The sequence below is a fragment of the Triticum dicoccoides genome, chromosome 5A (genome assembly GCF_002162155.2).
Source record: "Triticum dicoccoides isolate Atlit2015 ecotype Zavitan chromosome 5A, WEW_v2.0, whole genome shotgun sequence".
In the NCBI taxonomy this organism is placed as follows: domain Eukaryota; kingdom Viridiplantae; phylum Streptophyta; class Magnoliopsida; order Poales; family Poaceae; genus Triticum; species Triticum dicoccoides.
In genome coordinates this window covers 671619401-671628981 of record NC_041388.1, presented here as the reverse complement: position 1 = coordinate 671628981, position 9581 = coordinate 671619401, and the positions used below count along the sequence as shown (strand labels likewise).

Here is a 9581-nt window from a genome sequence, read left to right as displayed (position 1 = left end):
TGAGAGGATAGCACTGGTGCAAAAAAAAAAAGACCGAAGCGTGTGAGATATCGACCGTTTGACCCCGTTGGTTTGTGGTTTAGGGACTGTTTGGTTCTAGGACTAGCATTATCATATTTTATCACATATTTTTTACCAAACTTGTTCAAAGGTTAGTTCATCTACTACCACTATAAAAGAAAAAAAGGGGCAGATCCAAACAATTTTATCCGTCCATCTATAATATCTGATGGCCCATAATCATCCCGTGTTTAACACAACAAGCCACGCATTAAGCCACAAACCACGCATCGAGTTTAACGCTTCAAGCCATCCCTCGATAAAACTGCCCCGCCGTTCAGAAAAAAAGCAAACAACGCACGCCCCGACGTCCTCTCGCCCCACCCGCACGACCTCGACCTCTCGCCCCTGCTCCTCCTCCCCCGCCGTTCGCCCTCTCCCGTTCCTCGCCGCTCCTCCCGAGCCTCCCGCCGCTCCTCCATTCCTCCGGAGCCGCCCGCCACGCCCTTTGCCGCGGGATCCCCTTCGTCGCGGGAGCCGCCGTCGAGCCCGTCCATCGCGCCCAAGCCGCCGCCGGAGCAGCCCTGCGCCGCAGGATCCCCTTCGCCGCGGCTCGCAGGTCGCCGAGCCGCCGCCCCGGAGCCGCCCTTCGCCGTGGTCCGCAGGTCGCCGAGCCGCCGCCCCCGCCCTTCGACGCGGCCCGCAGGTTCCCTAGCCGCCAACGCACACCCCCACGTCCTCCCGCCGCCCCGGAGCCGCAATGCGACGGGCCCAACCCGGAGATCCACAACACGGGCGGGCTGAGCCGGCGGGGCTTCCCGGCTGGGTTCGTGTTCGGGACGGCCGCGTCGGCGTACCAGGTGGAGGGCATGGCGAGGCAGGGCGGGCGCAGGCCCAGCATCTGGGACGCCTTTGCAGCCATACCGGGGACGATCGCCGGCAATGGCACCGCCGACGTGACGGTCGATGAGTACCATAGGTACAAGGTGTGTATTATACTGTATGAACAATCGTCCTGACTGCTATGTTTTTCTGGTGTTTCTTGGTGGTATCCTGATGTTTGACAGAGGTCTTTTACTCTGAGGTGTGTGTAGGAGGATGTGAGCATAATGAAGGAAATGGGCTTCGACGCGTACCGGTTCTCGATCTCCTGGTGGAGGATTTTCCCAGGTATATATGTGCCCTGATCCCTCCTCCAACCACAACAGCTTGCTAATTTTCGATCCAATATTATTTTTCCTGGATCAAAAGTAGTTTCTGATGTAGAGCTGTGTATGATAAAACTGTAGATGGGACTGGGAAGGTGAACCAGGAAGGAGTGGACCACTACAACAGGCTCATAGATTACATGCTCCAGCAAGATAACTGAAGTTTTCAAAATTGCTTGATTGATTATTAATCAATGTAAGCAATCTATCATGTAGGTTTTGTTCGATCCTACAGTTGAAGAAAATCATACCGAAGATCTGAGCTTAAGTGTTCCAACAGCTGAAGCACCAGCTCAAGATGAAAGGAACCTCTTAATATGATTGTAGATCCATTCCCGTAAAGTGCAGTTAGAATATGGAATCCACCTCGAACTAGGTTTAAAAAACAGAAAGCATATGGAATTTTGCTCTATCAGGTAGCAATTTGGTTGTTCAATCCATCCATAGTTACATTTTTAAGATATATTGTGGAATTTCCTTATTTTTTTAATACAAGTCTGAACTTTTAGGACATCCGACACATGAGTTTGAACCATCCAATTATAGTGCTACTAATTTTGGGTCACTACATCATGCAATACTACGGATGCTGTTCAACATGGCAAAGTTGGATTTTTTTTATTCTTTTTTCAGATTAGAATCACTTTAGCAATGCCATGTAGATAATACAAGATGTGGCAAAGTGTTGTATTCAATAGAGATTACAGTGATAAATTGGTGAAATTAGTTTGCTCTCTGATCTCTGTTAGCTTTAAATCGCTAGGAAGCCATGTAGTCCTATTTTTAGTACTAGGAGGAGAACATATATTAAATCTATGTCATCCAGGGAAGATCTCTGTTGTGCTGGGGCAAACTAAACCAGAGCAAGCACTTACTCAAGGCAAGGAGCAGTGCTCGTACTTGCTCATGGTTGAGGTAGATTCAGGTTAAATTTTATGTGTTGATTCCCTTCTCTTGCACATGTCTAGGTCTTTGTGCCTGATCAAGCTGTTCTTTGACAAGTATTATCTTTGAGTGATGCCATGTTGGTAATAAAATACTATATAACTCACATTTCATTTCTTATGTGTTCCTTTTTCATTTTTGTTCTGTTCTTATTTTTCAAGTATTATTTTTGACTTGTTCCAGATATTTAAATGTCTTTTTACGTATCCTTTGTTTGTTCTCAATTTGGATGCTTTCATGCAGATCAAGTTATTATGGAGGAAAAAATCAAGGGGTGCATTGCAATCTAGATTTGACTAAATGTGTGGCACAATCTGTTGACAAACACATTTACATTTAAGTATGTGTAGTATGCTTCAGGTAATTAACCACAACATTTGTTTCGTCAATTATTTCCTTTTCATTCAGTGAATGTCCTTTTGTTAAAAAGCGAGAGTCCAATGTGCAAGTACGGAAAAGGTTCTCCCATTGGGTTGCCACTACAACGAAATAAGCATGTAAATGACTGTTAAACATACTCTATTTTTGTAATTCAAAGGCAATGTTTCTGCCAGTCTCTTGAAAGAACTAAAAGAAATGCAGCCTTTAAAACTGAATGTCTACATTCATTTTTGGAGATCACGGAGCTATATATTAACGAGTTATTATGTTGATGCACACTGCATTCAATTTAGTGAGCTTGTTATTTTTCTGATCGGATTCAGTGGTAATGGAATTGGGTGGTGAAGAAAACTAGCAAGCTGCATAGGAGAAATTCATACATGCACCCGCATGAATAATAATTTTCCAAATGTCAAATAGTTCTAGAAAAACTATACATATAAATATCTGAATCATCTGTGTCCTTGTAAAATTAGTGGAAAATGATTTGGGAGGGTGAGGTTGCTTTAATCTTGACCATGAAGTGCTCTTTGCTAGCGATGTCGCGGCCAGTCGGCCACTCGCTCTCCAAATCCTGCAGCTGTGCATGGGTCCGATGGACATGCATGGCGGCTCAGACCTGCGGGCTCCACGATCACCACGGCGCTGCTTCCTGGCCTTGCCGCTGGCAGTCACCGAACCCTCACCGGATTGTCGACCCCACAACTAACCATCACCCTCATCTCATTAGTTGGCTTCCCTCTACTGGATCCGAATTTTTTTGGTTGGTTTGCAAAGTGCAGATGTGTGACCTCCTCTATGATGAAGGCATCAAGGAGATGAACTTTTGCTTCTCAAGTTTTGATTTAGTTGAGATGTTTAAGAAATATTGGTCACTTCCAAGTAAATTTTATGATGATGTGATATATGTCTACTAATTTCCATTTTTTCCATTTGTGTTCAGGTATCTATACTAAAGGTTGCAGTACAACACTAGCTGGTTACAATTTTGTAGATTTCCTTTTACCCTTAGTTTGTGCTCCCTCCGATCCAAATATAAGTGTCGCAGCTTTGAACTAAGGTGTTCGACCTTAGTTCAAAACTGCGACACTTATTATGGATCAGAGGAAGTAGTAAATGCCAATTAGTATAGTCCCTTAAGGCCTAAAAAGTAGCATAGGATATGGGAGCAAAAGGTTCGACGAAAACTTTTAAAACCTGAGATGGAAGTATATTTTGTAGGCTTGTAGTGCATGTTCACCTGTACGAGCTAGAACTTCCTTTGTGTTGGCGGAAGTGTTAGCCTGCCATTATCAGTTGAGCATAGGGCCTGACCAGCATTTTTTAGTCTTTCATTTACTTTTTACCAACTCAAGTAAAATGTTTGAAATCTTATATCGACCACATCACTAAAATTTGGTTGCACTATGGTTGCATGTTTAAGTCGAAAGAGGGATCGACCTTCAATGTTGCCTCGTCAGGTTGTTTAGTCCCAACGAGGTCTAAATCCATTCCCCCATCTTGTGTTGATTTCCTTCTTAGTACTAATGTTTCCCCTTAGTGACATTGTCTATTTGGTGTCATTTTTTGTACAAAAGTACTTTATGATGTTCATCCTGCTAAGCTACAGGGGTAATAGTGCTTCCAGTATTTGTAATTTTGAATCATGGTCAATTGATCAGTCATGGATCAGATGGCTTAGTATGTGACAGAGGCTCTTTGCTCCAATCAATTAGTGGGAGATCAAATAGCTTAAGCTTGCCGTACACAATGCAATGTAGCTAGAATAGTCTTTATCTTTTAATCAGTTTCCCAGTTATATTTCTTCTAGAATTTAGTTTTTTTACTTTGTGATTTATTGACATTTTGTTAGATGATACATGCTTCTAACCACAGTACAGATCAGATCCAAAATCAGGATACATGACAGCTGCAAAGCAAATATATCAAAGTTGCTCGGGTGGATCTGTTGTGGTTCAAGCTCCTCAGGTGGATCTAATCAAGACTACTTACCGACCGTCTTCCATTTGAACTGCAGCAATGTGGGGTGGCGCATGTGGAGTAGGAGGGTAGAAGAGAAGATGGAGAAGGTTATTCTGGCCTTACGTTGAGTGTTGAGTCTGGGGTATATGAAAATACTTGAGTTGAAGAAGATCCGGTACTGGATATAAATGATTGAGGAGACGCATGACTTAAATAAAAAGAGTTGTGAGAATATGAAATAAGGAAATTACTGTTTCTAATTGAGTCTTAATCTAAATACGACATTTGTATGACGCTTGCATTCACAAATTGAAGAAACTGCTGTCGAACACCTTTGTTGGTTGCAATTATCCTACAAACATCATCATTTCAAAAGTAGCAGCACAAATTTTATTCTTAAAAAACATATTTATTCCATGTAAAAACATATTTTTATTCATACTTGTGTTTTGGTTAATGAGACTGATAGTGGGTCTTGATTGCCATTTGTGTCGATTCATATTCATACTTGTGTTTTGGGAGTTTATTGCCTGCATAACAACAAAAGTATTGGATGAGATGAGGCAAGCATGTATTTTGCTTGCATGGCCGCTTCAGCCTTAGCATCTGTAGCGCATGTAGCCAAAGTAACTGTGGCTGTACTACTATTGTAGAGCAGAGCTGGTTGTCTTGAGCTTAATATGAGATCCAAGACTCGTAGAGAGGGGTCGATGATAAGAAGCATCTGTGGTACATCATACTTGTGGTTCTCTCTTGAGAGCTATATGCTGCTTTAGAAGAAAGAAAAATAGAGTGTACAGATTGATCAAACTCAACTTAAGCCACCATATTGTAATTGTTATTTTGAAGAATGTTACATTGGTTGTTTTTTGTTGTTGTCATTTTTTACACTAGCATCAAGAACTATAAGCATATGGTAGTATTTGATCGGGAGTTGATGTATCTCTAAAAAATGTATTAGCTGAGACGTGCGTTGCACGTGCAAGCTTACTAGTCAAAATAAGAGCCATAAGTTGGCAAGCCTAAGAAAATCTTGTCATACTTTTTGTGTGTATGCCATGTGGGCTCAAGTGTGGCTTGTTTAAGATATGGCTTGAGCCAAACACTCACCTAAGTTGGTCGAACTTGCCTAACTTTAGATATGACAATCTTTGACAAATTTAATCACAAACCTAACAGCCTCTTAATTAGCACGACAGACATCCCTTTCAGGCTCCGATCGCAAAGTTCACGCGTACTACATTATTGCATGCTCAGACTAGTGCCGTGTTGGTACCTTGGTAGCTGTATAGATGGACGAAGCAAGTGAAGGTCGTTGGCGAAGTCACGGCTCCATCGTCTACGCGGGATTCGCTGAGAACTCTCATCATTGCGTACGTGCTGGGTGCGCTGGGCTGGACACCTTTTTTACGTACCCCGGGCCGGGGTCACGCGCCGTGCGTTTCGCCTGGTTTTGTGGGGAGAGTCCGTCCCAATGTCCTCCGGGACACGCCCACGGCGACGACGGCAATAATCGTACGTCTACCCGGAACAAGGCCGTACGTAGGTGACGCTGCGTGCCGCCGTCGGTGCCATTAAGGCCAACTCCACCGCGCAACCATATCCTGTCCGCGCGCGTCTATTTGAGTAAAACGGACGAATAGCGCGGTCCAGCGCGCGGTCTTAAACGGACAAACGTTTGGATTCCATCCGTTTTCGATCCATCTTTGACCAAATTCGCGCTCGGTTGGGGTTAAACGGACACGCGCGGACGGCCTGGACGCACGCCCTTGTCCCTCCGTGGCCCGCCTGTCGGAGACACTACCAGTCCCTCCGCTCCCAATGCTTCCACCCTCCCTCTCCCGCCCCGCGCTCGCCGCCGGTGCCGCCGCTATTCTGCGGCCGTTTCCTCACCGCGCAGCCCCCGGCCGTCCTTACCAAACCACGTCTCGACATGGCCGCCACCATGCCCGCGCTTTGGCTGTAGTTTTGGCCGTTGATCAGAGGTTTGGCCGTCGCCGTCTTTGCCAGTCGCAGAGGGGACACGACCGCCGGCGACGTACCACGGCGGCCTCGGCAGCTTCCGACGAGAGCTCCAGAGCGGTCGGCAACCACCCCTGTTGCGTCGAGGTGATCATCACGGCCTCTTCACCACCACGACCGCAAGGTGTTCGGCATTTTACCCACAAAGGTATGGACAGTGGAGACGAGTTTTTCTTCCATCACTTCCTTTGTTCATCGGACGATTCGTCGTCGGATGATGAAGATCTTGTGGTGGCTGCACTCGTCGTTCACGACCACATTCAACGGCAGCTTCCTTGGTACAGGGGGTCAGTCCCTGGCCGTGCTCCCAACCTGAACCGCAACAGGGAGAGAGGCCACGCCCTGCTCTATGCCGATTACTTTGCCAACACCCCGCTCTTCAAGCCGGATAAATTCCGTCGCCGTTTTCGAATGGCAAGGCATGTGTTCAATCGTATCTGAGAGGGAGTGGTTGCTCATGACCCATACTTCGAGTGCAAAACGGATGCCCTTGGTGTGCTTCAATCCCGGTGGGGCATCGTTCGAAACCTGCACTGTCATGGGATGAAAGGAAGCTTTGGGAGGTGATGACTGCTTGTGTGATCATGCCCAACATGATCGTCGAGAACGAGCGTGATGAGAGTATCTTCGACCAATGATTTGATTATCAAGGTGAAAATATTGAGCCCCTGCACCAAGACCCGGCCACATTTGAACAGTTTGCCCAATTTCACCGTGAGATGCGTGATTGGCACACTCATTTGAATCTTCAAAATGACTTGGTTGAGCACATGCGGGATCACATTGGCAACCAATAGATGTATTGGTCCATTTTATGTTCAGTCAAGACAATTTCGATTTGGTTGTAAAACTATTTTATTAAAGACAATTTCAATTGGGTTGTAAAACTATTTTAATTTTCAGACAAATATTTGGGTTGTAAAATTAGTTTTGATGAAAATATGGGCATTTTTGGCCCTGACGGACAGGATGGGGCAAAGGGATGGGACCGCACGCTGGGCGCACGGCCACCGCATCCCAGGACACGACCCCATTAGGCCAACTTCACCGCGCGACCCCAAACGGACGTCCGTTTTGTCCTGTTTTTGTCCCTTTGGGTAGGAATTTGGGGTCGTGTCCGGGCCTGTTCTGGGATGCGGTGGCCGTGCGCCTAGTGCGCTGCCGCATCCTTTTGCCCCATCCTGTCCGTCAGGGCCAAGAAATGCCCAAATTTGCATTAAAACTAGTTTCGAACCCAAATTTTTGTCTAAAAATTAAAATAGTTTTACAACCCAATTGAAATTGTCTTTAATAAAATAGTTTTACAACCAAATCGAAATTGTCTTGACTGAGCATAAAATGGACAAATACATCTATTGGTTGCCAATGTGATCCCACACGTGCTCAACCAAGTCATTTTGAAGATTCACATGAGTGTGCCAATCACGCATCTCACGGTGGAATTGGGCAAACTGTTCAAATATGGTCGGGTCTTGGTGCAGGGGCTCAATATTTTCACCTTGATAATCAAATCCTTGGTTGAAGATACTCTCACCACGCTCGTCCTCGACGATCATGTTGTGCATGATTACACAAGCAGACATCACCTCCCAAAACTTCCCTTCATCCCATGACAGTGCAGGGTTTCGAACGATACCCCACCGGAATTGAAGCACACCAAAAGCACGTTCCATATCCTTTCTAACACTCTCTTGCATTTGGGAAAATCTCTTTCTCTTCTCACCTTGGGGTTTCGAGATTGTCTTCACAAAAGTTGACCACTGAGGATATATACCATCTGCTAGATAGTATCCCTTGTTGTAATGGTGGCCGTTGATCTCAGAGTTGACAGGTGGGGAGTGGCCTTCTGCAAGCCTCGGGAAGACTGGAGAACGCTGCAGCGCATTGATATCATTGTGAGAACCTGCCATGCCGAAGAAAGAATGCCATATCCAAAGATCTTGTGATGCCACCGCTTCTAATATGACAGTGCCCGTTAACATGCCCCTTCTACTGGCCCTGCCAAGCAAATGGACAGTTCTTCCATTCCCAGTGCATATAATCTATGCTGCCAAGCATACCTGGAAAGCCTCTAGCTGCGTTGGTCGCCAACAATCTCTCTGTATCAGCGGCAGTTGGCTGCCTCAAGTACTCTGGGCCAAAGACCTCGATCACAGCCTGGCAAAACTTGTACATTGACATCAGACATGTTTTCTCACTCATACGCACATACTCATCCACCAAATCGCCTGGAATTCCATATGCAAGCATGCGGATGGCCGCGGTGCATTTCTGGTAGGAGGAGAATCCAAGCTTGCCAAGGGCATTCGTCTTGCACTCGAAGTATGGGTCATGAGCAACCACTCCCTCTCGGATATGATTGAACACATGCCTTGCCATACGAAAACGGCGACGAAATTTATCCGGCCTGAAGAGCGGGGTGTTGGCAAAGTAATCGACATAGAGCAGGGCGTGGCCTCTCTCCCTGTTGTGGTTCAGGTTGGGAGCACGGTCATGGACTGACCCCCTGTACCGAGGAAGCTGCTGTTGAATATGGTCGTGAACGACCAGTGCAGCCACCACATGATCGTCATCATCCGATGACGAATCGTCCGATGAACAAAGGAAGTGATGGAAGAAAAACTCGTCTCCACTGCCCATACCTTTGTTGGCAAAAGGTCAAACACCTTGCGGTCGTCGTGGCGAAGAGGCCGCGATGATCACCTAGATGCAGCAGGGTGGTTGCCGGCCGGCTATAGGCCGCTCTGGTGCTCTCGTCGGAATCTGCCTCGGCCGCCGTGGTACGTCGCCGGCAGTCGTGTCCCCTCTGCCACCGGCAAGGACGGCGACGGCCAAACCTCCTCCGATCGACGACCAAAACTACGACGAAAGCGTGGGCGTGGTGGCGGCCATGTCGAGACGTGGTTTGGTATGGACGGTGGGGGGGCTGCGCGGTGAGGAGGCGGCCGGAGCATAGCGGCGACGCCGGCGACGGGGCGGGGCGGGGAGAGAGGGTGAAGCGTTGGGAGCGGAGGGACTGCTAGTGTCCCCGACAGGTGGACCACGGGGGGACAAGGGCGTGCG

The 9581-nt window shown here is 46.9% G+C and overlaps 1 protein-coding gene across 4 annotated transcripts; it reads left to right on the top strand.

Moving 5' to 3' along the window:
* Positions 1-281: 281 nt before the first annotated feature.
* LOC119304003 (beta-glucosidase 26-like) lies at positions 282-4855 on the top strand. Of its 4 annotated transcripts, XR_005148047.1 has the most exons (5): positions 282-986; positions 1095-1170; positions 1290-1404; positions 2397-2513; positions 4410-4855. XR_005148047.1 is itself a non-coding variant. In XM_037581170.1 (4 exons), the coding sequence occupies exons 1-3, from the start codon at positions 870-872 to the stop codon at positions 1367-1369; spliced, it is 273 nt and encodes a 90-aa protein (XP_037437067.1). In that variant the 5' UTR covers positions 283-869; the 3' UTR covers positions 1370-2513; positions 4420-4855. The 4 variants fall into 4 exon arrangements, 3 of the variants coding, with proteins under 3 accessions (XP_037437067.1, XP_037437066.1, XP_037437065.1); XM_037581170.1 differs by having other exon boundaries at positions 283-986; positions 1290-2513; positions 4420-4855; XM_037581169.1 differs by having other exon boundaries at positions 283-986; positions 1290-2513; positions 4415-4855.
* Positions 4856-9581: the final 4726 nt, after the last annotated feature.

Bases quoted from the DNA above. Each gene is read 5' to 3' on its own strand.
- LOC119304003 (XM_037581170.1), top strand. From the start codon at position 870: ATGGCGAGGCAGGGCGGGCGCAGGCCCAGCATCTGGGACGCCTTTGCA. The intron at 987-1,094 runs GTGTGTATTATA...AGGTGTGTGTAG, and splicing joins ATGAGTACCATAGGTACAAG to GAGGATGTGAGCATAATGAA. The intron at 1,171-1,289 runs GTATATATGTGC...ATAAAACTGTAG, and splicing joins CTGGTGGAGGATTTTCCCAG to ATGGGACTGGGAAGGTGAAC.